The 26946-nt window shown below is 54.7% G+C and overlaps 3 protein-coding genes across 6 annotated transcripts; all 3 read right to left on the bottom strand.

Annotated features, from left to right (window-relative positions):
• Nucleotides 1-295: 295 nt before the first annotated feature.
• On the bottom strand, nt 296-7131 carry C1QB (complement C1q B chain). Its single transcript, XM_036351847.1, has 3 exons — nt 6974-7131; nt 2137-2338; nt 296-1021 (listed from the first exon to the last, which is right to left on the bottom strand). Exons 2-3 carry the CDS (start codon nt 2318-2320, stop codon nt 447-449), a joined length of 759 nt encoding a protein of 252 aa, XP_036207740.1. The 5' UTR covers nt 2321-2338; nt 6974-7131; the 3' UTR covers nt 296-446.
• Nucleotides 7132-11858: 4727 nt separating this feature from the next.
• Nucleotides 11859-16348, bottom strand: C1QC (complement C1q C chain). 3 transcript variants are annotated; one of them, XM_036351919.1, is made up of 3 exons: nt 16209-16348; nt 15753-15946; nt 11859-12675 (listed from the first exon to the last, which is right to left on the bottom strand). In XM_036351919.1, the coding sequence occupies exons 1-3, from the start codon at nt 16217-16219 to the stop codon at nt 12119-12121; spliced, it is 762 nt and encodes a 253-aa protein (XP_036207812.1). In that variant the 5' UTR covers nt 16220-16348; the 3' UTR covers nt 11859-12118. The 3 variants fall into 3 exon arrangements, with proteins under 3 accessions (XP_036207812.1, XP_036207813.1, XP_036207814.1); XM_036351920.1 differs by having other exon boundaries at nt 15753-15934; XM_036351921.1 differs by having other exon boundaries at nt 16229-16323.
• Nucleotides 16349-19673: 3325 nt separating this feature from the next.
• Nucleotides 19674-22565, bottom strand: C1QA (complement C1q A chain). Of its 2 annotated transcripts, XM_036351961.1 has the most exons (4): nt 22408-22519; nt 21907-21936; nt 21425-21594; nt 19674-20425 (listed from the first exon to the last, which is right to left on the bottom strand). In XM_036351961.1, exons 3-4 carry the CDS (start codon nt 21585-21587, stop codon nt 19851-19853), a joined length of 738 nt encoding a protein of 245 aa, XP_036207854.1. In that variant the 5' UTR covers nt 21588-21594; nt 21907-21936; nt 22408-22519; the 3' UTR covers nt 19674-19850. The 2 variants fall into 2 exon arrangements, with proteins under 2 accessions (XP_036207854.1, XP_036207853.1); XM_036351960.1 differs by lacking the exon at nt 21907-21936 and having other exon boundaries at nt 22408-22565.
• Nucleotides 22566-26946: the final 4381 nt, after the last annotated feature.

The raw sequence follows: 26946 nt of genomic DNA, 5'->3' as shown, positions 1-26946 counted from the left end.
TCCTCTGTAAACTGGGCATGATGCACCATGTCTCCAAGGATGAGTGTGAGGATTAATGAGAGAATGAGGAAAGTGTCTAGCTCAGTGCTAAGAGCATAGTAGGTGCTCAGCAGATGGTGTTCCCTCCCCATCTCCCACTGTGTGGCTGTCACAGAGCTGGAAGCAGAGTCTGGCCCTCCAGTCACCTCCAACTACAAAGAGTTTCTGTTGTCAGAGGTCATTCATTCATTCATTCAACTAGCATTCAAGCAGCATTTCTCAGCACCTACTATGTGCCAGGTGCTGGGACACAGAATTGGACCACTGGCCCTTGGCCATGAAGAGTTTATTTACTCATTCATTCAGCAACATCCATGGAGACTGACTGTGTGAGAGTAGTGCTGGGGGTAAAGTGAGTATTGCTGGTGGGTGAGGGGATGGGCAGGGGGATGAATCAGCCCCACAGGTCACACCTCTGGGTTCGGGAAGAGCAGGAACCCAGAAAAGATGCTGTTGGCACCTTCGATGCCCAGCAGGGAGTTCCTGTCTGTGGCCTGCAGAAAGACGCTCTCCCCCAGCCCCAGCTTGAGGACGATGCCCCCGGTGGTGACCTGGAAGGTGCTCACGACATAGTCGCAGAAGGTGACCACCTTCTCCATGCGCTCCAGGCCGCGCATGAGGTTCACGCACAGGTTCCCTCGTGAGCTGGCGTGGTAGGTGAAGTAGTAGAGGCCCGGAACCTTGCAGGTGAACTTGCCGAGGCGAGATTCATAGTTGTTGTTCACGTTGGTGATCACGTGGTCGAAGCGGATCACCTGGTCCTTCCGCAGGGGCGTGTTGATTTTCCGTATGGCGGAGAAGGCGACCTTCTGCGTGGCCTTGTAGTCTCCCGACTCACCCTTGGGGCCACGGGGTCCAGGGAGCCCTGGGGAGCCTTTGGGGCCCACGGGGCCCTTGGGGCCGACTTTTCCTGGCTTCCCGGGAGTCCCTGGGTCCCCCTTCTCTCCAAACTCGCCATGGTCTCCAGCGAGCCCTGGCAGCCCTGGAAAAGCAGGGAAACGAGAAATGAGGCTGAGATCACCGAGAACCAAAGACAGGAGCCCTGGGCGGAGAGGCCAGGAGCCTGGCGGAGTCACCGTGGACAGGCCGCTGCTCCTCTCGGGGCCTTAGCCTCCCCTCTGTGAAGAGGAGGGGGTTGGTCAGAGCGCCTCCAAGTCCCTTTCCAGCCCAGCTTCCTGAGTCTGTGATGTGCTTGGACTGACACCTGGAGAGGCAGCACTCTCTCCCTGCGCCCTCCTCACTAGCTCATCCAGCACCTGGTTCCAGCGTAAGCCTGGAGGCTGGTAACGAATGATTGGCACACAGGCTGCCCGCTGTGTCCCCTCCCCCAAGGCTGACCTCCCTAAGCAATCACACAGTCTTTCTTGCAGAACTTGGGAGTTGGCCTTAGAATCCTCCCACTCCACCGCGCCAAGCAGCCACGACCCTGGATTTGGCACAACACAAGGTAAAACCTCTTTCCCTACAGAGTGGCAGAGCCCGGTGGCTGAGACCGTGGATTCGGGGCAGATAGATGTGCTTCTCCCGTCACATCTGCCATATTAGTTGTGCCACCTCGAGTGAGTCAGATTCTTCGAGGCTTAGCTTCCCCATCTGAAAAATGGGGATGCTGAGAGTCTGCGGCCTTGTGTGGATTAAATGGGACTATTTGGGAAGAGGGGTTGGCTATGGGCCAATGAGCGAATGAACTAGATTTCACAGGGGAGGGTTTTTTTTTTATGGCAGGACGTCTCCTTTGAACCCTGTGACAACCCCACCGAAATGCCCTTGTCCACATGTGACAGGTAAGGAAACAGCAGTTCAGGGAGGTGACGCCGCTTCCCCCAGAGGTAACCCAGGGCTGTGTAACTGCAGTGGTGCTCTCTCTCTACCTGGACTGAGTGGTCAGAGATCCCTGGTCTGGTCGTAGCCTCAGCATTTGCTGGGCTCCTTTGTAAAATGGGAATCAGAATTCCCTCCCTGCAAGCTATTGCGAGGGCTCAGCCAGCTGATGGGCATCAAGTGCTTCTACCACCTCTAAGGTGGGCCACTGTGACTCGGGAGGCAGGAGGTGGGGCCTCGACCAGTGACACCAGTGTGTCCCCAAAGTAGACAGACCTTTCGCTCCCTTTACCCCTGGGGTCCCAGGGGTCCCGTCAGAGCCTGGTGTCCCAGGAATGCCTGGGATGCCAGGGATGGCCGCGGGCCCGGTGCAGTCCCTCTGGGCCTGGGAGACATCGAGAGGGCCCAGCAGCAGCAGCAGCAGCAGCGCCAGGAGGCCGCCCCTCGGCGTCTTCATCATCACAGTCTTCGCCGCCTCCTGCAGGGGGACAAGAAGATGGGGTAGGTTACTAACGACTGTGGTGACGCCTCACGTTTAATGAATGAATGAATGAATGAATTCGTTGGCTGGTTCGTTGCTTCGTTCAGTCGTGCATGTGTTCTCTGAGTGGGTCCTGCTCTGGGTGCTGGTGCACAGGCCCCTGCCTTCATGGAGGTCAATGAACAGAAATAGCTGGGGATGGGCGATGGGTGCTCTGACAGAAGGGACAGCGTCTGGAGGGAGAGGGACTGTGCTGGGGTGGGAAAGGGCGGGTTTTGGGAGGGGAGGCCTCCCACCAGGAACATGTTGTAGACGGGGGGGGGGGGGGGGGTGGGGGGGGGGTGGGGGGGGGTGGGGGGGGGTGGGGAGCGTCTCTGAGAAGTGATGTTTAGGCGGGGACCTGAAGGTGCAGAAAGGGCCGAATGTTCCATGGGGAGAGGACCGTGGAGGCAGAGGCCAGAGACAGAATAGAGCCTGGAAGGTGGACCAGCACGGGGGAGAGTGGCCAGCAGAGAGGGAGCGGTCGGAGTGACCGGGGGCCAGGGCCTGCGGCTGTGGTGTGCGGATTTTGGAATATATATATATATTTTAAATTGATCTTAGAAAGGAAGGGGGGGGGCAGAGAGAGAGAGAGAGAGAGAGAGAGAGAGAGAAACATCAATGATGAGAGAGAACCATTGATTGGCTGCTTCCTGCACACTAGACCACAAACTGGGAATGTGCCCTGACCAGGAATCAAACCATGACCTCCCGGTTCACAGATGGATGCTCAACCACTGAGCCACACCAGCCAGGCTGGATTTTATTCTAAGTGCTCTCACTCATCAGAGCTTCTGCGTTCAGGGTGCCTGTGCTGCTTGCACAGCGAGCCACTTCCCATCCTCATCGCAGCCCCACCAGGAAGGAGATATTATTTCTGCACAGGGGAGGATCAGGCCAAAGCTCGGGGTAGCCAAGTTACTTGCTTGGGGTCACATAGGAAGGACTGCAGCCAGGACTCGAACCCAGGCCTGCCCGGCACTACCCAGGCCTGGCCAGTGTCCCTGCCAGCATACCAGCCCATCTCTTCTGGTGGCTGTTCCTGGGTCCCTCCAAAGGCGTGGGCCCTGGTAACAGGGCGGTGCTGGCCTGTCTTCATCCCAGAGAACTAGAAGCAGCCCTGGGCTGTCTCGAGCTGCTCAGCACAGCCAGTGCCTTGGGGCATGAGTCCTCAGCATGCAAGCCACCTTAAGCTCCATCCAGTCCAGCCCTTAGCATTATATAATTAAGCTGATGCTCACTAACATAAATTTGATCATTTTTAAAGTGAACATTTTGGTGGCATTTAGCATATTCACAATGTTGTGCAACTACCACCTCTCTCCAGTTCCAAAACATTCTCGTCAGCCCCCAAACACTCTGTACTCATGAAGCAGTTCCTCCCAGTCCTGCTTCCCCCGCAGCCCCCGACAAGCACTCACCTGCTTTCTGCCTGTGGACTTACTACTCTGGGTAGTTCCTATAACCAGCGGCTCTCAACCTTCCTCATGCCGTGACCCTTTCACACAGGTCCTCATGTTGTGGTGACCCCCAACCATAAAATTATTTTCGTTGCTACTTCATAACTGTCATGTTGCTACTGTTATGAATCGTCATGTAAATAGCTGATATGCAGGATGTATTTTCATCGTTCGCGACCCACAGGTTGAGAACCACTGATTGACACACTACTCGACCTTTCGTGTCTGGCTTGTTTCACTCGGCGTCATGTTTTTAAGGCTCACCTGTGTTGTAGTATGTATCAGTACTTCATCCCTTTATCACTGTGTGGACATATTACAATTTGTTTATCCATTCATTACTCATGGGCATTTGGGAAGTTCCCTGCTTTTGGCTATTGTGAATAGCGTTGCAATGAACATGCACGTACAAGGTTTTGTTTAAATACCTTGTTTTTAATTCTCTTTAGTTCCACCGAGCAATGGAATTACTGGAATTACTGCCTGGGGTCTTACAGTAATTCTGTGCTGAGGAATTTTGAGGAGCCGTTAGCCTATGATTGAATCTCCTCAATAGCATCTCTGCCAAGGGCTCTTCCATCCATGTCTTGCACCTTCTCAGTAACGGGCAGCTTGTCACTTACCAAGGCTGCCCACTCCCCTTGGCCCAGATCCAAGTCCTCCCCTTCCTTCTAGACTCAGGCCAAAGCCTTTCTCCTCCAGAGAGCTTTTCCTCATCACCCCCCACTCATAGAAGCTGAGCTATTTCCTGCTCTTAACATGGGAGAGCAAAGTGGCCCCCGCACACCTCCCAGGATGATTGTGGGGACCCGGGCAAGGCCATGGCCTTGTTCAGACTTGTTGCTGCTGTAGTCTGAGCCTCATAGCACCCTGGGAAAGTGGGCTGTGATTATTTCCCCATCCTGCAGATGGGGAAACTGAGGCTCCAACATTAGACAGAAACCTGCCCACAGGTATCTGGGAGTTTGTTAAGGACGGAGCTGTGGCCAAATTCCTTCCATCTCTGCCTCACGCTGGCTGGGCCAACCCAGAATTTGGCACATGGAGGCTTTGCTGGGATCAGAAAATCAGCTTCCCCACCTTGGTCTGGTTCTAATCAATTCACTGCCCAAACTCCTGAGTTATGCCCGCCTCTGGGCTGGGCGGCTGCACAGGGGCTGTGACCAGAGCCGAGTGACTGGCGTGGGCTCTGCCCTGCTCCGAACAGAGGGCGGTTCAGGGCATCTGCTTATTTTTATTTTTGAATGAGCATCCATTCCCTCTCTTGCTGGAGGTTTTACAAAAGGGTCGTTTGACAACTTTAACAATCCATGCGTTAGGCTCTTAGCAGGCACCAGGCTCTGTGCTAAACCTTTATGTGCCATTATTTCACTGCATTCGGTTCTTACCACGGCCTCTTGAGAAAGCATCCCTGATTTCTCATTTTACAGATGAGGAACCTGAGCGTGGAGAGAGCGAGGCCCTCGCTCAAGGTCACAGCGCCCCCCTGTGGCTGGGATTTAAACCCGTGCCCACTGGACCTTAACACTCACAGGTGTTATTACGTCAAGAGGCTGCTGTACCTGGTGGTGAAAACCTGGGCCCGGCAGGAGGAGCTAACGCGTGGGCTGCACTGAGAGCCGTGCTGGGTCCGCCAGTGCCCAGCGAAGGGCGCTCTTATTACTGTTACTGTTGCTGTGAGGCGGCAAACATCCCCGGGGGTGAGAGGCCTGGAGGGCCGTCAGGAGATCAACCCCCAGGTCCCCATCAGGCCTCCGCACGTCTTAGCTCAGGGCCGCAGACAGGCCCCTTCTCTCTGGCCACAGTTTCTCCGACAAACGGGGCTAATACTAATCTCTAGCCCCATCTCTAGAACTCAGTGTGAAGATGGGAGTTCTGGCTCATAGGGTTGGTGGGAGGACAGACGAGTTAGGGCTCACGGCAGAGTCTGGCATGTTGGAAATGCTTACTGCATATTAGCTATTTTTAAAACGATCACCATCAGTTTGGGGACATGATGGGAGATGGTTGGAAAAGTAGAAGAGGCTCGGTCCCTTTGAGAGGTTGGGCCCAGGGAGAGGGGGTCTCTTAGGGGGAGGCGGCCCAGGGCGAAGAGCTTCCACCAGAGAGGTGGGGGTGGGGGAGGAGGAGCAGGAGCAGGTCCTGACCTTTGATGAGACTCAGGTTTCTTGGGGAAGTGGGAGGTGGGTTGGGGGAGTGGGAAGATCTGAGTTCTGGCTCATGTACGTCTCAGACCAGGATGTAGGCTTAAAACTCACCTGGTCTGACCACCTCCTGCCTTCATCGGTCATCACCACCATCAGCCTTGCCCCTTGCTCTTTTTCCCCCTGCATCGCTGATCCTTCCATCTCCTTCCAGCCCCAACTGCGCCTTCATCCCTGACTTGGAGTCAGGCCAACTTGACCTTGAACCCTTCCCCCTTCTGCTGCTCCCTCCCTGCATGACCTCACGCAAGAGCCCGAACCTCTTTGGCAAAATTAATTTCCACCTGACAGGGCTGCCGGAGGATTCAATGAGATGGAACCTATAAAATAAGAAGGTCCCTGGTGTGGGGCCTGGTCCCACCCCCTCCTTTACAAATGCTGAGCTCACTCAGTGCTAACTAATAACTAACCACCACTCACCTGCAAGTGCCCTGATTTCTTTCGAAGAGTCGTGCTGAGCTTTCTCGCGGACGCACGGAAATAAGAGGAGGCAGGTGCTGGGGAGGCTGGGCTGGGTGGAGGGGACCTGGGTCCTGACATCTGTCTGCCTCTGACATCTTGACCCAGGGAGTATGCTAAACACTGGGTGACCTTGAGGTGCTGATATTCCCAGAGAGGGTCTCAGCCGAGAGGCACATGGCTTGCCCCAGATCACCAGCACTTCAGAGGCAGAAGCAGGACTCACCTTAGGCTGGTGGCTCCCATTTGAGGCTGCCTCTCCCTCACCTGGGCCCTAGGTGGCTGCCTATCTCTAAGTTCACCTCCAGAGAGATTCATCCCTGAGGTCTGGGCCCAGGCAGGAATCCACAGCGTTAAACATGCCAGGGGGCTCCCAGGCAGGGGATGCAAGGTCAGCACTTTGAGAATCACCACCCTCCACCCCACTGGTCCAGCCAGCCAGTCCCCCAGGCACCACGCCCCATCCTCACCTGGGAACCTGGCGTCCTGTGAGGCCGCTTGCGATGCCGTTTGGCTGGGCAGCAGTGGGACCAGGAGCCGGGAGCCTGATGCTCTCAGTCCAAAGCGGAAGTCCCATTCCCCAGAGAAGGGAAGGGCCTTCCCCTGACGGCCCCCTCCTCCGGGCCCCCCTCCTGTCACCCCACTCTCACCCGGTCCTGCTGCCTTCAGGCAGTTTCAGGTCCTGTTTCTGCAATCGGCAGGGCCTTACTGTAAGCGGGGAGGACAGTGGTCAGTTTGGTTTCGCCTGCTCAGCAGCTGCAGGGAGAACGGGCTGTTCTGGGGAATGTCCGCAACTGGTGGCTCGGTGCCAGGGCCCCTGACCTCATGGTCTTCTACGGGAACAGGGATGTTCCTCAATGAAATGGAAACAGGGCCAGCCTGGTGTCTGGGCGCTGGGTTTGGCGTCAGAAACTTTGATTCCTAACCTGGCTCTGCCACTTAGCAGCTAAATGTTCTCAGCCAGGGGAGCCCGAGGGAGTCCCATTTGCCCTGTTCCATGATGGGACCATGATTGCACCTGCTCTAGGGATGGCACCGACTGGGGGCGGGGCTCAGATGGGACAGCGGAGGAGAAAGGGGGGGTGAGCTGTCGAGTGCAGTCCACCTGTGAATTGTTAACATCACGCCATGTCCCAGGCTTCTCCTTTCAGGGCTCCTCTCTTCTGCTGTCTTCCCATTCTGCACCCCAGCTCTTCCCCTGTTTTCAGAAAATAATCTAATAATGAAAAATGAATTTTAAATGCGGTCATTATTTATTGATACCCCTTCCTGCTTCCAGCGGGGCGTGAAGCTGGGGGCAATTACAGGCACAGGCAGGGGCCTGTTGCTTTTTGTTGTTGTTTTTTAAAATATATTTTTATTGATTTCAGAGAGGAAGGGAGAGGGAGAGAGAGACATCAATGATGAGAGAGAATCATTGATCAGCTGCCTCCTGCACGCCCCCTCCTGGGGATCGAGCCTGCAACCCGGGCATGTGCCCTTGACCGGAATGGAACCTGGGACCCTTCAGTCCACAGGCTGACACTCTATCCACTGAGCCAAACCGGCTAGGGCAGGCCTGCTGCTTGTTAATCCTGGAATCACACCAAGTTCGAGCTGGAGAGGGCCTTGGAGGTCACCCAGCCCATCCCCTCGTTCGAAAGATGGGGAAATTGAGGCCTGGGTGGGAGATCTGTGTCGTGAGCGGGCAGGTGCCCTGCACTGGGAGACAGAGCCACCAGCAGCCCAGCCCTGGTTCCTGCCCCCTTGGAGCACCTCTTCCCCTGGGGAGACTGGTGTGAACCACCCAAGGACACGCACATGGTTCTTGCTCCTGAGTGACTGCGGGAGCCCAGACCTCGAGGGCGTGGCAGGTGCAGGACTCCAAGCTGGGCACCTGACTCCAGCCGGCAGGCCTTTCGGAGGCTGCGTCTCCGGCCATGGGACGCCCGCGCAGGGATGGTTGCCCAGCAGGCACAGCAGCTGGTGCAGGGCAGGAGGGCCCTTCCTGACATCTGTGCTTGGAGATGGAAAATGTGGGGCTTGATGGAAATTGTTAACGGCAGTGGGTGACAGGGAAAGGAAAGAGGAGCTTGATAAAACCGAAGGGTCTCTGGGCTGAGCCAACTACAGACCCAAAGGGACCCAGGCCTGGGTGTGGAGGAGACCAGGCCTTAGTGGATTCTGGGCAGGGAGAGGGGATTTGTCGTTTGCAGGTCCAGGGGTCCGTCTGAGGCAGTGGTTCTCAACCTGTGGGTCGCGACCCCTTTGGCGGTCGAACAACCCTTTCACAGGGGTCGTGTAAGACCATCCTGCATATCAGATATTTACATTACGATTCATAACATTACAGTTATGAAGTAGCAACGAAAATAATTTTATGGTTGGGTCACAACATGAGGAACTGTATTTAAAGGGCCAGAAGTTTGAGAACCACTGGTCTGAGGGTTCCTGAGGCCACTTGGTGGCTGATGGCAATGGGAGAAGAGAAACTTGAACCTGGGGTAGAAGCAGCAGGGAGGAGCCCTGGCTGGCTTGCCCAATGGTTAGAGCGTCAGCCCACAGACTGAAGGATCATGGGTTTGATTCCCAGTTAAGGGCACATACCTTGATAGCAGGTTTGATCATTGGCCCCGGCCCAGGCTCGTGTGGGAGGCAATGGAAAAAATCCTTGGGTGAGGATTTTTTTTTTAAAGAAGCAGCAGCAGGGAAGAGGTAAAGGCATGGATCTGGAGTCAGCCTCTCCCACGTCTGAACCCCAGCTTTGCCTTTTTCTGGTTATGTGAGCTCAGGCACATTTACTGATCTCAGTTTTCCCATCTATGTATTGGGGGCATGGGCACCTACCTCAGGGGGTTGCTGTGGGGCGCCAGTGAGGGAACCCTGCATATCTGGGGCCCAGCCGAGTGCCCAGCCCTTTATATGAGAAGATAGAATTCTTGGAGCCCAGGGACGGAGGGGCCGTGCCTGGATTAGGGGGAGGCCTAGACTAGGGATCAGGAGCAAGGGGGTCTCTGGGCCTTGGCCCTGAGTGGGAAGCAGCTGGTCTCTGTGCCGCTGGAATCGCTGGCTTGTTGTGAGAGAGTCCTTACAGTTTGGGGTGTCTCCTTCTGGCTCCTGTCCCACCCCCATACCTTCCTTTCCTGCGTCCCATAAGACCCTCCCCCGGTCCCTCACAGTCCAGCAGACAAGCTGGCACTTTCAAAGGCCCGTCACTTCTGACAAAAAGAGCAGCAGGGAGACAATTATGGAAATAAAAATGGCATGAAATGGTCATTTCCAAAGTCCGGGTTTCTGGTCTGACACCGTGGCCTACATAAATGGCACATTGATTTTTTTTAAACAAAAGATAAATGAGAGGAAAGATGTATCATGGGGGGCATCGCCCGTGGACTGCTAATTGCTGATGGAGGGAGCTGTGGACGGAGCGGCCCTGTGACCCTGTGACCTGGCTGCGTCCCTGCCAGAGGCACCCTGACTCAGTGAGTCAGGCGGGGCTCTCGGCCCTGGCCTCTGTTCTCGCTCTGTGTGTGTGTCTTTTCTGTCCCTCCTTCCTGTCTCACACCTTTTTCCTGCCCCTACTATGTGCATGCATGTGACAAAGCAGCCCTGCCCTCAAGGATGCTTCCCGTTCGGTTGGGGAGGCAGATCTATAAGTGAATAAGCGCACAAAAGCCAGTTGGTGGACTGCGAGTATTGGCTTCACCTGGCCAACCGCCCACTCACCCACAGTTCTGTCTTCCCTGAACCTTTATTTAAAAAAAGCCTGGGGTCCTGAAACCTGTTGTTGTTGTTTTTTTGTTTTGTTTTTTGGTTATTTGTTCTGTAAATAAGCCTGCAGGTAATTTTATTGCATTTCCAGGTTTGGGAACTTGGACTTTAAAGGGTCACGAGTTTGTGGTCCAAGTATGTGGAGGGCCCTGTGGGGACACAAAGGGGAGCATCAAGGAAGGCTTCATGGAGGAGGTGATCATTGCGTTGACTCTTGACAGTTGAGTGTGTAGCATCTAGGTGACGGGGGATTTGTATGAGTGGGGTGGGTGGGGGCTCCACAGCATGAAGGAACACCACGGGCAAAGGATGGAGGTAGGAAACAGCCCCTTTCAGGAACAAGAGTGGGAAAGTGGATGGAGGTGGTGGTGGAGCTGGGCGCAAGCCGCTCCGCGTACAGCCCACCCCAGCTGGGCAGTGCCTCCATGAGCTCTGTGGGGCTTTGTGGAACCAAGCGGAGAGCCCAGCCAGGCTGGGCAGGTTGTCGCAGATCTGAGTGGGTCTCTCTGGGCTCCGAGGCCAGATCTGCAGTCTGCACAGGAAAGTTAAACGTTTTATCTTTTCCAACCTGAACTGTCAACCCCTTCTCATGGTCAGTGAAAGCAATGCTGCTGACGGCCTCTTGGTCCTCCAGCAGGAATCGGGGTGGCTGAGCCCGGCTGCCGGGAGCACCACAGTGAGTCCTGACAGCTCGCAGGCAGCGGCGGTTTTAGATGATCTCCTGGGGGCTCCCAGAGTCTGTCAGACATCAGAAGACAGAATCTCTCTTTCCCTAACCCGTTCATGCTGACCCAGAGCTTGGTTATGACTACTAAATAATGTAATAGCTTGGTTAGCATAATGCCTGGTGCTTAGTAAGTGCTCCATAGCGTTAGCTATTGCCTGGCTGGTGTGGCTCAGCGGTTGAGTGTGGACCCATGAGCCAAGAGGTCAGTGGTTGGATTCCGGTCAGGGCACATGCCCAGGTTGCGAACTTGATCCCCAGTAGGGGGCGTGCAGGAGGCAGTCAATCATGATGTTTCTCTCTCATCGATGTTTCTCTCTCTCTACCCTTCTCCCTTCCTCTCTCTCTAAAAATAAACAAAAACATATTAAAAAAATAATGTTAGCTATTATGATGTTTTTATTCACTCATTTATTTCCTCTCTTACTCTTTCATTTACCCACTTATTCATTCATCCATCCACTCCAATTCACTCATTAATTCAGCGCCAATTCATTGCACATCTGCTCTTTGTCTATGCTGGGCTTAGCTGCGCCCAAATCCCTCCTGTGATTCAACTTAGGTCAACATAAGTCTGGGAATTCAGACACACTCCTGTTTACCTGTGCACTGATGCCTTCAATGACAGCAGTGCCGCCCACCCAAACAGTGACAGCAGACGGCCCCTTGGTGACCCCTTTAGCCTTCAACCACACTTGAGCATCTCTCTCCCAAATGGCCAAACGGTGCTGAGTGACTCAACATTGGCACCAACTGTTACTGAGCCCCAACTAGATGCCCTGGGCGAGTCTAGAGCCCACAGACAGCCATAGCTGGTGCAGTGCTGAAGACGAGGAGACCTGCTTCTTCAAGGTGGCAATGAGAAATCAGAGCCACGCATATTTATTGATTTAATCATTTATTTGTATATCTCTCAGAATTCCAAGACTTAGAAAAAAGAATGATAACACTAAAGGTATTGGTAAAGTGTCAAAGGAGTGACTCCTGCAGGAACTCAGAGAAGGGAAAGAACTCAGGGGGTGGGAGTCAGGGTGGGCTTCCTGGAGGAGGAGTCCATTAGGTGGGGAGAATGGCCTGAGCAAGGACACAGCAGAGCAGCTGAGAGAGGTGGGGTAGCCGGGGCTGGAGCAGGCCGGCTCCCCTAGTCGGGGAAGAGCAGGAAGCCAGAGAAGACGCTGTCAGAGCCCACCGTGCCCACCATGCCGTTGTAGTCATTGACCCGCAGCCACACCTGCGCGCCCTCCTGCAGCCGCAGCAGCACACCGCCTGAGCTGACCTGCTTGGTGTTGGACATGTGGTCACAGAAGGAGGTCATCTGGACTTCGTTGCGGTACAGCTGCACGCACAGGTTGGCCGTCTGGGACGTGTGGTGGACGAAGTAGTAAAGGCCGGGGACTTTGCAGGTGAACTTGCCTGTGCTGGTGTTATAGTCGCCCTGTGGGTTAGTGATGACCGTGTTGAACTTGACCAGGCTGTTGGACGCCGGGTGCTCTGCTGTCTGCCGTGTGACGGTGAACACTGACTGGTGCTTCTGCTTGTATCTGCCCTCCTCTCCCGGCTCCCCGTTGGGTCCCATGATGCCGGGAGTCCCCGGAAGCCCAGAGGCTCCCATGGGGCCATTTTTCCCAGGAAAGCCAGGTGTGCCGGCTTCTCCCTTCTGACCCTTGGGTCCTCGTGTCCCAGGAATAGCTGGGATTCCTGGGGAGAGAGCAGGTGGGAAGTGAGGGGGCAGGGGACAGGGAGAAGGGACCATGGGGCTGTCCTCCAGGGTCACACTCCTGGGGTTTGGTCTCTGAAACCTCCTTCCCCCAGATGTACTGTCCACCTGGGAGCAGTGCGCAGGGAGGAAGGGGGATGGTCAGAGGGGAGGGAGACCCTGTTTCAAGCCCTGCCCCCTCCCACAGACCTGCCTTGTGAACTGGGTTAAGGCACCTGCCTCTTGGCCTTGGTGTCCTCATTTGTGCTGGAAAGGGTAGGACTCGCCAGCTCAGGAGGCGTCCAGGGCAAGATCTCAGAGCGTCAGAGGCCACGACTGTCAGCCCACGGACAGCAAGTGGCCTCAGAGACCTTCTGTTGGGCCTGCACAATGTTTTCTAAAACTTTTTATTTAGAGCCTGAATTAACAAGTTCCGGCCGCACCAAAAGGTCTAGGTCCTTAGTTTTTCTTGACAAAACTAAGAAGCTTGATCATGGGCAGATTTCCTGGAAAGCTCAGGAAACCTGCTTTAGGCCCCATTCACTGGCATTGGCCCCTTCAAGGCCCTTTGTCTAGTTTTATATTTGTAATTTTTCCAACATTTTATGTTGAAATAATTATAGATTCACAGGAAGTTGTAAAAAAAATAAAAAGACAGGAAGGTCCCATATGCCCTTCACCTAGCTTTCCCCAGTGGCACATCTTGCATAACTAAAGTACAACATCAAACCGGGAAATCGACCTTCGTGTGATCCACATAGCTCTGCTTTTCCATGCTGTGTGTGTGTGTGTGTGTGTGTGTGTGTGTGTGTATGTAGTTCTAGTACAATTCTGCAGCATGTGTAGATTTGTGTAGCACCCCTCCCTGCAATCAAATGTATCCCTAACTTTGTATTATTTTTCTTAAGGAGGGCCTTCGCCATTTTATAAGCTGCAGAGCCCTACAAAACCGGTATCTATTCCTCAGGCCAGCTTAGTACATGGGAACCACCGGATGGAGCCAAAGGGAATCTGCCCCTTTAAGGGGGCTGCTCTCTCCAGCTCCCCCAGCCCCACTCAGCCCACTTCAGCCCCTGGTTCACCTTCCCTCGTGTTGAAGATGAGGACGTTGGGGCCAGAGGCTCGCCCAAGGCCACGTAGCTGGTATGAGGCGGAGATTAGACTCAAAGTCAAGTCTGGCGGAGTTGCAGTCAGAATGTCTGATTCTTGCTTATTACCGCCCTGATCATCTGTGCCTCTGTGAGATTCTTCTCCCTTGTGCAAACCATGCTCATCCTTTAGGGCCTGATGCCAGTCTCTTCTTCCAGGAAGCCCTCCCTGACCACCCTTGTCTGCCCCCATGGCTGCTTCCTCCTCTGGCTTCCTCCCAAGAGTGGGTGTCTATGCAAACCCATTTGTGACAGATCCTCTATGACTTGTGAGCCTTTTAGGTCCCAGGGTTAGGAGTGGGGGCTCAGGACCCAACAGACCTGGGCTTCAGGCTGTGTGACCCTGGGCAGGTGACCTCCCCTCCCTGAGCCTCTTTTGCCCAGTTGAGATAAGGGCAGAATGGGACGGATGCCACCGAGCTACTGGAAGAGTGGGATGGGAAGGATGCAGGTGCCAGGCGCCTCACAGCAAGTTCTCAGTAAATGTCAGGTCCCTGCGATGGCTGAGCAGGGCTGTGTCTCAGCTTTTGAGATGTCTTCCAGCGGCTGATTGGGAGGGGCAGGACTCAGCAGGGGGCAGGGGGCAGAGAGGCGGGCGGGGGAGGGTAGCAGTTAAGGGAATGGCCTTTGGAGCTGGACAGGATCTACTGTGTGACTTCAGGCAGGTCACTCAGTCTCTCTGAACCTCACTCGGCTTTGACATCTATAAAACGGGAGTAAACCACTCCTTCAAAGGATTTTGGCCTCAGTTTTCTCGTTTCCAAAAGAGTTAACAATTTTACCTGCTGTATTTGCCTGGCACAAGTAGGAGGTCAAAAATTGGTAGCCCTCAGGCACCCTGGGCAGTAAGGTGGCCAGAGATACAGGCTCCCCCAAAATGGCCCACCTGGGATCCTCATTCAGCTCACCCCCAATTGCAGACTTCCTTCTGGAATGTTGGTAGCATTCCACCCCATTGCCAGGCGGGAAGCTGACAGTGAGGAAATTCTAAGGACATTCCTCTCCACTGCCCCCATCCCCCCAACCTCTGCCTCCCAGTCACCTCTACCCAGCCCCACCCAGCCTCACACGTGCCACCTCCAGACACACTCCACTTCCAGATAGGCACCTACTTTCAAACGAGGACCAAAGACTCCAGTCTCACCCAATGCCAGCCCCCCTCGTGTCCTCAGCCCCCTTCGCTCATGGAGCTTGCCGTGCGAATCTCCAGCAGGAGGTTCTATGACTGTGGCCCTGACTCCTCTCTCCCCACCCCGCCAACTACCCAGATCCTAGGGAGCACAGAGTTCTGATGAAAACAATGATAACAGCAGCAGTACCTACCATAGCCTACACTTATCCAGTGCTTACCATGTGCTTAGTGCTATTTTATATTTAAATGTAATCATCACAGCATCCCTGTGCAGGAGGCACTACCATCTCCCCATTTTACAGATGAGGGAACAGAAGCACTGGCTGTTAAGTAAGTATCTTGCACAAGTTCACACAGTAGGAAGTGGTGGGGCTGGGATTTGAACTCGGTTCATCTGTGCACTGTCTTCATTCACTGTGTGGGTCGCCCCTTCCCCAGGGGTCCATGTTGCAGGGCAAGAAGCGGAGGGGTTGTAACAAAACAGTAGCCTAGCATTTTAGAATTTGCCAACGGTTTTCACATAGATCCTGTCCTGTGACCCTCCCTGCTGCCTGTGGGGCAGGCACTTGTCTCCTCTCCCTGCTGTCAGATGCGGACTCTGAGGGGGGGCGGGGGGGATCTTGAGGCCTGCGCCCTGAGGACAGAGGGGCTATATCTGCTATGAGAGCTGGGCTCTGTCCTGGGAGCAGGTGCGGCAGGAGGGACCACATTCTTTGCCATCAAGTTGCCATCCTTTCCCCACTCCACCCCCTGCCCCTAGCCCTTAGGTGACCCCTTCCCGCCAGGCCAGCCGACTCACCTGGTTCACCCTTTGGCCCTTGCAGTCCGTCATGCCCATCCTTCCCGGGGGCCCCGGGCAGGCCTGGCATTCCAGGGATCCCGTAGCATTCTGTGGCGGCCAGGCTCCCAAGTGGCAGTGCCAGAAGGAGCAGCAGCAGGTTTAGTCCAAGGCGGAGCCAGATGCTGGCGCCTCTGTCCATCCTGGGGAAGGAGCTGGATGGCGAAACTCAGTCGGCTCACCAGCCCCTCACCCACCCTCCTCACCCTCTCACTCCGGGGCTCATTCCTGTCCACCCTCAGGAACCTCCCTCCCCTCCCGGGGCCCCTCACCCTTGGGACCACACGATGGACACGAACACTGGGGTCGCTTCTTTGAGCTGAGTGAGGATGGGGACCATCCTTCCTCACAAATCAGGCTGTCCCCGGGGCCATGCCTCAGGAAGGGGGTGGGGAAAAAGCTACCCGCTGCCCTCACCTGGACAGCATCCTGGTCACCTGGGGTAGGAGGCTTCTGGTCTGGTCACTGAGATGCCCTCCGATCTGCTTCCCCTCTCCCAGGCAGGAGGACACCGTGTCGGAGTGGACAGAGCGAGGAGGGCCTGGAGCAGACTGGGCGGCCCCCTCCTCCCTCCCCCCCCCCCCCCCCCCCGTCTCACATCCCCTTTCCCATACTTTTCCCTGACCCAGTACTTTCTTTTTTTTGGGTGCTGAGCCAGGCTGACCACAGTGACACCCTGTGCCCTCCACCCCGGTCATGAGTGTCTGAAACGAGGAAATGTCCACCGCCCCGGATCCTGGGAAGGGTGTGTGCGTGTCTGTGTCTGTAAACACAGCCTCCTGGGCAGACTTCCCCTCCCGTCAAGTTCAGCCCATGCCATGTCCGTCCCCACTTGTGGCATTTGCTGTGCCCGAGACTCAGCTGTTTCACAACGTTCCAGGAGGAAGTCATAACCCCCCTGCGGCTGAGGAAACTGAGGCTCAGGAAGGTGCGAGCCTTGGCCCAAAGTCACGGAGTGAGTGGTTTCTGGGGGTCCAAAGCCTTGCTCTCACCCCTCTGCTTAGCTGCCCCCAGAAACAATCCTCATATGCCCTGGTCAAGTGGCAGGCCTTATTCTAGAACGTTCCATACGCCCCTCTTCCCTATGATAGTTGGGGGGTGGACACCCGGATGGGCCAGCTTTGAGGGCAGGCAGCCGGCCGTGTTGGACAGAGTCCTCTGGCCACAGAGACAGCGGCTTCTGGGTCTCCTTCCAGCCATGCCCCCCCCCCTTTCCCTGAGGCCTTCAGCAAGCCACTGACCCCACCCAGGCCTCAGCCTCCCATCTGCGTATTGGGTGGTGGGGAGGCCGTGGCTTTGCATGGTGGCACCTCTTCCTTTGCCCGGGCCCCTGATGACCTCACCTTTCCTGCCAGCACCACTTCACCTCCCTCCCCAGCACCCCTGCCTTTGGTCTTGGAGCCTATGATGGCTGATGAGGGGTTGCCCGTGGGGTCCGGCTGGCAGAGCTGAGCGAGGCCCCCTCCTCTCTTTCTCTACGCCTCATACAAGAGTCAGGGAGGAAGGAGGAGTCGGGCTGCAGAGGGTCCAAGCCTGACCCACTCCTGCCCCCTATGCCACCCTCGAGGTGTCAGTTCCTCCTCTATAAATGGGGGGCTCCACTAGCGCAGGGTAGTGGTGAGGTCTCTGTCTGATAGGTGTACCCATGATACTTAGCCCTGCGCTGGGCATGAGCAGGGGTTCAGAGCCCTGCACCTGTCTCCCCAGGGGACTCTCAGGGCTTCAGTTTCCCCCTCTGTTCCTCCGAACTCTGGCACAGGGCTGCAGAGGGGGGATGGGAGTGGAGATGGGAGTGCACCTGACCCTGGGAGTCTGGGGCGGAATGGATGGATGGCACCTGAGCGCCCATCTTCCTCGCCTCATTGGCGCCTGGGTCTGGTTTGTCCAGCAGATGGCAGCCTCGGCCCGTGCTCAGCCTTCCGGGCCCTGCCCGCCTGGTCCAGCTGCGTTCCTTCCTTCCAGAGGTGGGTAGGTATGGGTGGCATTCAGGGTAAGGAGCAGCCTGCAGCCACTGTTTCTGTAGCCTGGTCTCCTGGCCACTTACGCCCCCCCCCCCCCCGACATTTCCTTTGGGGCCACTGCAATGAAAGAGGCCTCTCTTTTGGGGTCAGGCGGAGCTGGTTCAGATCTGGGCCCTGCCACTCTCTGGCAGTGTGACCTTGAGTCCATGTCTCCCTTCTCTGAGCCTGTGTCCTCAGCGATTTTGCTGGGATTAAGTGCATCAATGACTATGAAATGTCCAGCACATAGTAGGTGCTCAAAGACCTGTTTCTTTTCCCCCTGTCTGTGGGTGGGTATGTTCCAGGGGCAGGGGGACCGCTGGGGCAGAGCGGGGACCAATGAGGGGCTGAGGGCCTCTGGAGTTCATCACTGCCCCGGGGGTACAGGGGGTCACTCTCTTCTTCCTGACTCCCAAAGGCTGTTGGTGGGGCAGCCCCAGGGGAGGGTCCCGACTGTTGGAGGCCGGGGTCGGGGGTTGGGCGTACGTGAGGACTCTGAGGCTGCTGTGTCAGTGGATGGGAGAGACGGTCCCTGTGAGGTGTCAGCACGCGTGGAGGTCAATGTGTGAGCAAACGCTGGCATTTCTAAGGCACATGCGTGTTGGAGTGGAGGATGTGTCCATCTGCATGTCAGGGGTGTGTCTGGACACCTGTCTTAAGGTGTGTGTGTAAGAGTACTTCTGATGGTGTACAGGGAGCACTCAGGTGTCTGAGGCAGGGGTGTGTGGGTATGATGGCACCTGTATCCCCAGGTATGAAGGCATAACTCATGGGGACGTCCAGGGGTGTACACGGGTGTGTCTGAGAAAGTGGGTGTGTGCTGAGGGAGGGGATCATGTGTCCGTGTTTCAGCGAGGAGTGGACAAGTCTTGGTCCAGGAATGTGGGTCCCTGTGCATCTCAAGGGAGGTGGACATGGGTGGTGTGGTAAGGGGTGTGTGTAGCGTGGTGTGTGTGTGGTGTGTATGCATGCCTGGTGTGTTTGTGTGTGCGCGTGTGTGTGCATACATGCAGCACAAAGATAAAACCGCTCCCTCTGGGAGGATGCACAGGGCACTGGACGTTTTCAGGGCTGCACTTCTGGCCTCCTTATTCTCCTCACAACAAAGGCCACGCTGGGGCATCTTGCTCCCGAGCAGCTCCCGGACCGGCAAGTGGGAATGAGCCCCAGACATTCCAGATCCACTGTCCTCCTCCTTCCCGGCCCCCACAGCTGCCAGGGTGAAGCCCAGGGCTGGACTCAGGAAACTGCCTTTGGGGAGGACTGCGGATGCCCTGGGGCCAGTTGCTCCCCCTCTTTGAGCCCTGCCCCAGCCTTTCTGGGTCAGGTTGAAAGCACTGTCATTGTCAGTGTGTGGCTGTGCCGGCTAACGAGGGTCACGGTTACACACACAGGCGTGGGCACTCATAAGACCTGGAATCGAATCCCAGCTCCTGCCCTTGAACATTGACCTGGGCTTGGTGTCTGGCCCCAACGCCCAGCCTCAGTTTTATTATCTGTAAAATAGGGTCATAATACCCACGTCAGAGCTCGATTGTAAAGATTATACAACGTGTAATGATAGCTAAAACTTATGTAGCCTTCACGATGAACCAGGCTCTGCACTGCAATTTTCAAATATTAAATCATTGAATCTTCCAACAACCCTTTGAGGTGGGTGCTATTATTCTTCCCACTTTACAGACTAGAAAACTGAGGCTCACTGAAGTTACATAACATGCACAAGATTGGACAACTAGTACTCAGGGGCCCCAGGATTTGAACCCAGGCCGCTGAGGCTCCCAGGACCTGTCAGATACATATGCCTTGTAAGCCCTCAACAGCTGTCATTCTTATGCCTCCCTCCCAATGCCCAGGGTAGCAACTGAGCCTCACGCCAGCAGACAGGAACACCGGTATTTATTCCAGGAAGAGTTCTAAGACATGCTCTCCCTCCAGCTAAAACAACAGCGCCCCCCCTTTACAGAGCAGAGCATAGAACCAGAGAGGTGGGGCGAGTGGGCGGGGGTTGCACAGCAGGAAGCAGGTGAGGCCAAGGTGGGGAGGGTCCCTCCCTGGTTCAGGTGGAAGGGAAGATGAGGAAGCCGCTGAAGACGCTGTCGGCCTCGGGACCCTGGTAAATGCGGCCCTTTACCGGGTCTTTTTCGATCCAGACCTGGTCTCCGTCCTGGAGCTGGAGCACCGTGCCCCCCGACACCACCTGGAAGGTCCCCCTGCTGTTGGTGTCACAGAAGCCCACGGAGCTCTGGGTCAGGCCCCTCCTGGAGGACATGATGGACAGGCAGATGTCCCACTTGGACACCACCTGGAAGGTGAAGTAGTAGTAGCCAGGCACGGCACAGACGAACCGGCCCGAGTGGCTCTGGTACCGGCCCTCCTCGTTGGTGATGACCGTGTCGAAGATGACCACGTTGCCGCCCGTCGGCGGGTTCCGCCTCACGGCCGAGAAGGCCGGCCGCGGCTGGGCGTTGATGTTTCCCGGGTTGCCTTTGATGCCCTTCAATCCTGGGGCGCCAGGATTACCCAGGGGGCCGCTAGGTCCTGGGTAGCCCATTTTGCCAGGGACTCCAGGGGGCCCAGGGTCCCCCTGGTCTCCTTTAAGACCTCGGATGCCTGTCCGGATGCCGGGGGCCCCTGTGGGAGGAAGGCCAGATTGGCAGTGAGAGTCCAGTTCTGCCCATCCTCAGGCAGATGGCTGGGACCCCGAAAGGCTGTGGGATCGGGTGGGGGAGCGCCCGGGCCTTAAGACATTGATTCTGACCGGCTCCGTGACCCTGGGCTTCTCAACCTCTCTGAGCCTCAGCTTCTTCCTCTCTAACATGGAGAGAAGTGGGAACAGGCACTTTTCACAGATTCTGGGGAAAGCAGGACGCTGGCTCCTCCACGTGCTTCTGCCCACGGCCCTCACTCCACACCTCACAGGCCACTGCCCCCGACCCCTTCTGTGTCAGGGACCCACAAACTGTTAGAAACGTCGCTGCAGCTCTCGCTGGCCTGCTGGGCACTGGGAGGCTCAGGGGCCTGTAGGAGACTTTCCTTTCCCATCTGGTCACGTCCTCTCCCCCTTTCCTTCACCCCCAGGCTTTTCCCTTGAATCTGAGAGTTTTTGAAGCCCAAACGGGTTGAGGAGGGGGGAGCAGGGAGGAGCAGGTGGAAAACGGATAGCTGCCATCAATTGATCCCTGCCTCTGTGCCCAGTGGGGTTGGTTCTCTATCTTCCAGATGAGGCCACTGAGTCTCAGAGAGGGTCACACAGCAAAGCAAGGGCTCCCAAGTCTAAAACCTGAGTCAGGGCACTGGTCATCCTGGTAACTGAACAGGGGCCGAGGCCTGGGCCTGCTTCAGGACCATTCGTATTCACTGCTGCAGCGACCCATTCCCCAGAGGAGGAAGGTGAGGCCAAAGAAAGAGGCCCCAAGCCGTAAAGAGGACATGGAGAGGCCTGGGGGCTGGGGACATGGTCCGGGGAGAAGGCCAGGCCCTCCTCAGACCTCAGGACCCAGTACAGACTGGAGGAGCTTTATGTGGGGGCCCAGGTGGGCTCCTGCGTTTTGGTATCACCCCCAAACCTCCACTCTGGAGCCCAGACCAGGCAAAGGGATGAGGGGCTGGGGTCCAGGCGGAGGTACTTACCTGGCTCCCCTTGTTCCCCCTTGAGGCCTGGCCGCCCGGGTCGGCCGGGTTTTCCTGCAACCCCGTCCCTCCCATCCGGTGCTCGGCACACGTTCTGGGTCACCGTAGAGGCCAAGGACATGGCCAGCACACCAACCACGAGCCAGCCCCATGGGGCTTCCATGATGCCACTGTAGAGACATGGCAGGGCCTGGGCAGGCTGGACATCACGCACTCACATACACCCGACTCACACACCGAGTCCCCCCTCACACACGGATATGTCCACACCCCACCACCACCCATGCACACCTCCCTGCTTGAGGGGCTTCTATGTCCACCCTCCATCCAGCTCCAGGGAACCCAAACCTTTATATAGAGCCACAAACACACAGATACACACATGCAACTGAGCACGCCCATGTGGTCACACACTCAGACACACAAACAGCCTCTCACTCACACACGCTGGACGCACAAACTGACACCCATCCCTCGCTCACCTGGACACACACTCCTACAGATGATCAGTTCTATTGAACAAATATTGATTGAGAGCCTGCTTCTCATTTAACACTCCCTCACCCAGATGGCGGAGCTGTGCATGCACATGGGAATTCACAAACACCTGACACAACACATCTGCTCACTGCCCTCCATACTCGTCCCCCTTCAGGCTGACTGTCACCCACGGTCCCCCTCTGTGGGACCCCTCTGCTGGGCTCTGAACCTCCCAGCCTTTTCCTAGCTTCTTGTAACTTGGGGGGATCAGGACCCAGAAACTCTGGTTAGAGCTGATGGCTCTGTGTCCCCATCTCCCATCATCTCCCCAAGTCCAAGGAATTAAGGTCCCCCTACTGATTCTGGGTCCTGAGTCGGTGCCCCACCCAACCCTGTCCTGCCACAGACCAGCTCTCCCTCCCTGACAGCCTCCGAGGGCAGCTCCTAGGCCTGCTCCCCGGGCTCTGACCTCACAGCCCCTCCCGCTCAGGTCCTGGCCTCACCTGCCGCGGGTGGTCGACTCAACTGGATGCTCCTGCTGTCCACCCAGGGACCTCTGTGGGACGCCCAGCAGGACGGTGCCGGCCAGCGGCCAAGTTTCGCATCCCTTCCCACTTCCCCTTCTCCTTCTCTGGACCTGCCCCCGGCATTGCCCTGGGGGCCAGGGGCCGGCCAGGGACATTTTGAGCTGACCTCAGCAAGACTGGGACATTGCACATCCTACCCCAAGCCACAGTGGTGTGGGGGCAGGGACAGCAGGCTGCAAGGGTGGAGGGCTATGGAGGGGTTCCTGGGGCGGGGGGCCGGGGGGGGGGTGTAGAACCAGAGAAGCACAAAACGTCAGGGCGGAAGGAACTTTTTCTGAAGTCAGTCACTTGTAAGACATTTTTAGGATTTGAAAGCAACAGCATGTATTCATTGTCCAAAGCTTGTAAATACAGAAAGGCACAAAGGAAGGAGAACAGGGCCGTGTGATGAGCCTGGCTGCACACCCTTGGAAAGACACTGAACCCCCCGGGGCCTTGGTTTTCTTATTGATAAAATCGGGAACAACAGATTCGCAACCTCATCGGATTACTATAAAGTTTTAATGATATAATACACACACAAAACATGGGGCACATGGTGAATGCTTAAGAATTAGCTTTTATCAACATTTAAAATGCAGTGACAAAGCCCATGAATTCTACCGTCTAGAAGAGAATTGCTGCAAATGCTTGGATGACTCATCTAACCTTGCTCACTCTCACTGACGGGGAGCTCACTACCTGCCAGCACAGCTCACGTCATCACTGCCAGCTTGGACCATGAAAATGCTTTTCTTTAGATTCGGCGATCTGTCTCCCCCAGACTGGAGACCGGTGTGTTCAGGCCTGGGCTGACCGTGTCTTTCTACTTCTTCCCATGACCATGTGTTTTTTTTTCCTGAGAAATTCACCAGAGGGAGGCAGCGGAGAAAAAGGAAGGCAGAAGAAGTTGGTCTAGGGCTGGGGTTTTCAAGCTTTCGGGACTCCTTTTTTATTTGCACTCTTGTATAGCACCCAATACTAGTAAATATCTCCAACAGCTACAAGTGGGCATGCATTCATTTAAAGGGAGGGCCAAGTGTTCCTCCCGCAAGTCCCTTTCCTGCTCCCCAGGATTCAGGAGGTTAAGAGAATCTGTGTGTGACCGTGTGCAAGCCACATCCTTTCTCTGGACCTCAGTATCGTTATCTGTAAAATGGGGGTAATACAGCCTCCTCACTGGGCTGCTGAGAGATTCTGTAAACTTATGAGGGAGTTTATACTGTCAAGCACCACATTGAAATAAGTCGTCATTATGAATAACATCTGTATGACCTTGAGCAAGTTACCTAACCTCTCTGAGCCTCACTTTCTCCGTCTATCAAGATAAGGGCGTGGGTTGGAAGCAGGAAAGATTGCCCCAAACATTCTGCAACATCCCTTCCAACATTCATTTTCTCGATTGCAGTGTTTCAGTTTTACTTCCCTGCGAGAGGAATTAGAAAGATCACATGTCAGAGTCAGAGCCGACAGCCCCATCATTCCCATTTTATAGATGAAAAAACTAAAGGCCAGCCCTAACCAGTTTGGCTCAGTGGATAGAGCGTCGGCCTGCGGACTGAAGGGTCCCAGGTTCGATTCCAGTCAAGGGCATGTACCTTGGTTGCGGGCACATCCCCAGTAGGGGGTGTGCAGGAGGCAGCTGATCGATGTTTCTCTCTCACCGATGTTTCTAACTCTCTATCCCTCTCCCTTCCTCTCTGTAAAAAAATCAATAAAATATTTTTAAAAACAAAACAAACTAAAGGCCAAAGACAGGAAGGCTCACATAGAAAGTGGCAGAGTTGGCACGAGGAAAAGCCAAACACTGTGAAAGGCCCCTTAAAGTTTAGTGTTCAAGATATTAAATACACAATTCGTATAGAGACAGATAGTGAGTACATGTCATTTTTTTTGCAGCTTATTAATGAAGGAACCAGCAGGGTGACAAAGCTAGTTCAATGAAGAAGCTGAGAAAAAATATACGCCTACCTATGGAGGGAGAGAGCCGGTAAACACAAAAACAACAATGAAAAATAACACAGGAATTCTAGAATATTCATAAGGTTGCTAAGTGAGATACAAAACTGGTCAATGTCCTCTAGGGCAATAAAGTCATAATGTTGGGGTTATCTTCTGTATGGAAAAGCAATCATTTGCATCTCTACCAGACAAAAATAATTGGCAACTTATCAGTTTCCTACCAGCTACTAGCTATCTTTACGGAGCCCCGCCCCCGATCAATAGTAAACAATAAGTCAAGCAAAGTGACATTCCCCTGGCGTGTCGGACGACCCTTAGGAGGGCTTGTCAGACACGGCTCTAACCTGACTTTGAAAGGACACTCGTTATCTATTTGCTTTATTTCCAAGTGTGGGATGATGTTACTTATCAGGCTGTTGCAAGAGCCTAAACACTTCCCAAGAAATAAAAGGCATCGATAGTAATGAACATGTCGTTAGTATGAAAAGTAAATGGGTCCGTGACAATGGCACAACGCGGGCATCTTCTGTCAGAGGGGATAGGCAAACAGGTCCCATTTCTCCAGAGCTCAGCCAGGTGCCGGGAGGCGGGAAGGAGGGAAGAGAGGAAACCTTGTCATACTCCTAGAGCCCTCATCCAGGGGCCCAGGCTCAGAGTGCTGTCAGGGGCCTAACGAATAACCAAAGAAGTCATCCTTAGCCCTACCTGGTTTAGCTCAGTGGACGGAGTGTGGGCCTGCAGATTGAAGGATCCCCTGTTCTCGGATTCAATTCCGGTCAAGAGCACATGCCCGGGTTGCAGGCTCAATCCCCAGTAGGGGGCGTGCAGGAGGCAGCCAATCAATGACTGTTTCATCATTGATGTTTCTATCTCTCTCTCTCTCTTCCTCTCTGAAATCAATAAAAATGTTTTTAAAAAATCATCTCTAAATGACTCCAGTTCTTGCTGGGGGAGTCACATCTCACTCAAGGGTTGGGTTCCAAAATCAGCATATTGGACAAAAATTGTAAATGGTAAGTATTACTGTTGGGGAAAAAAATACTTCGGAAAGTGCCATGTTGGAGACCACACTACCATTTCTCAGGGGTCCTATGCCATCATGTTTCGCTTTGGCATTAGAATAGATTTCTATTTATCAGTTGGCTAAGGTGCATGCCCTTTTTTGAAGAAAGACATTGAATCCTTAAAGATGGGAGTCATACTCAGTGGGAGGTGTTTAGACCATGAGGAGCTCATAGGAGCTAAAGCAGATGTGGGGAAAGACTTGGGGACAGGCTTGGGGACCGCAGGGGCAGCCAGATCTCTATGCTCCGTGGGCCTGGAGTGACAGCAGCATCCCCTACCTCATTCAAATCGGTATCCTTATCTCTTTCTCTCTCTGAATCTTATTAGGCAAAACACAGAGAATCAAACGTGTATGGAACATAACTCTGAAGTTCTTGCCTTTCTTTTTTTAGTTAAAAAATAGAGGTTTAGCCGAAACCGGTTTGGCTCAGTGGATAGAGCGTCGGCCTGCGGACTGAAAGGTCCCAGGTTCGATTCCGGTCAGGGGCATGTACCTGGGTTGCGGGCACATCCCCAGTAGGAGATGTGCAGGAGGCAGCTGATCGATGTTTCTCTCTCATCGATGTTTCTAACTCTCTATCTCTCTCCCTTTCTCTCTGTAAAAAATCAATAAAATATATTAAAAAAAAAATAGAGGTTTAATTCACAGACAGTAAAATGCAGTCTTCAGTGCACTGCTCACACACCGTTTGCCACCACCCAGATCAAAACGTAGACCATCCCCGTCACCCCAGCAAGTTGCCTTGTGCCTCCTGTGTTGCCCCAAGCCCCAAAGTGACCAGTGAGTTCTGACTTCCGTCACCACTGGGAACTTCTGCCTGTTCTGGAACTTCATGTACAGAGAAGCATGGAGTATGTGTCTTCTGTGTCCGGCTTCTTTCACTTCCCATGCTGTGAGATTCATCCGGCGTAGTATTGCTGAGAAGTATTCCATTGTGTGCAGGTACCACCCTTTGCGTAGCCCTTCCCCGTTCGTGGGCATCTGGGGTGATGATGAATAAAGCTGCTAAGAACATTCTTATACGAGTCCGCCTCCGGGTGCCGCCCTGTGAACATATGTGCTCAGCCCCCTGCTGTAGTGTTTGAACACCAGGGAGTGGCACTGAGTTTACACCGACGCCCCTTCCTCTCCCATCCACTGCCCCACAGCTCTCTCCTCAACAGCCTCTTTCTAAAACAAACGAACAAAAACAACAAAAATTCCTCCTGCACCCTCTGCCTGAACCACTTTTTCTCCTTCTCACTCACTCTTCCCCTTCTCCCTGCTCTGTATTATGAAGATTGTCTTTGCCCTAACTGGTTTGGCTCAGTGGATAGAGCATCGGCCTGTGGACTGAATGGTCCCAGGTTCGATTCCGGTCAAGGGCATGTACCTTGGTTGCGGGCATATCTCCAGTAGGGGGTGTGCAGGAGGCAGCTGATCGATGTTTCTCTCTCATCGATGTTTCT

The sequence above is a fragment of the Myotis myotis genome, unplaced genomic scaffold (genome assembly GCF_014108235.1).
Source record: "Myotis myotis isolate mMyoMyo1 unplaced genomic scaffold, mMyoMyo1.p scaffold_m19_p_2, whole genome shotgun sequence".
In the NCBI taxonomy this organism is placed as follows: Eukaryota; Metazoa; Chordata; class Mammalia; order Chiroptera; family Vespertilionidae; genus Myotis; species Myotis myotis.
The sequence above is the reverse complement of the archived record's forward strand: the minus strand, read 5'-3'. Positions and strand labels throughout refer to the sequence as shown.

What these genes read in the sequence shown, in the direction of transcription:
- C1QC (XM_036351919.1), bottom strand. An exon ending in AGGGCCAAAGGGTGAACCAG is followed by an intron (nt 12,676 to 15,752) that starts GTGAGTCGGCTG and finishes CTCTCTCCCCAG; the next exon opens with GAATCCCAGCTATTCCTGGG.
- C1QB (XM_036351847.1), bottom strand. Translation starts at nt 2,320, where the DNA reads ATGATGAAGACGCCGAGGGGCGGCCTCCTGGCGCTGCTGCTGCTGCTG. An exon ending in AGGGGTAAAGGGAGCGAAAG is followed by an intron (nt 1,022 to 2,136) that starts GTCTGTCTACTT and finishes CTGCTTTTCCAG; the next exon opens with GGCTGCCAGGGCTCGCTGGA.
- C1QA (XM_036351960.1), bottom strand. Translation starts at nt 21,587, where the DNA reads ATGGAAGCCCCATGGGGCTGGCTCGTGGTTGGTGTGCTGGCCATGTCC. An exon ending in GGGGGAACAAGGGGAGCCAG is followed by an intron (nt 20,426 to 21,424) that starts GTAAGTACCTCC and finishes TTCCTCCCACAG; the next exon opens with GGGCCCCCGGCATCCGGACA.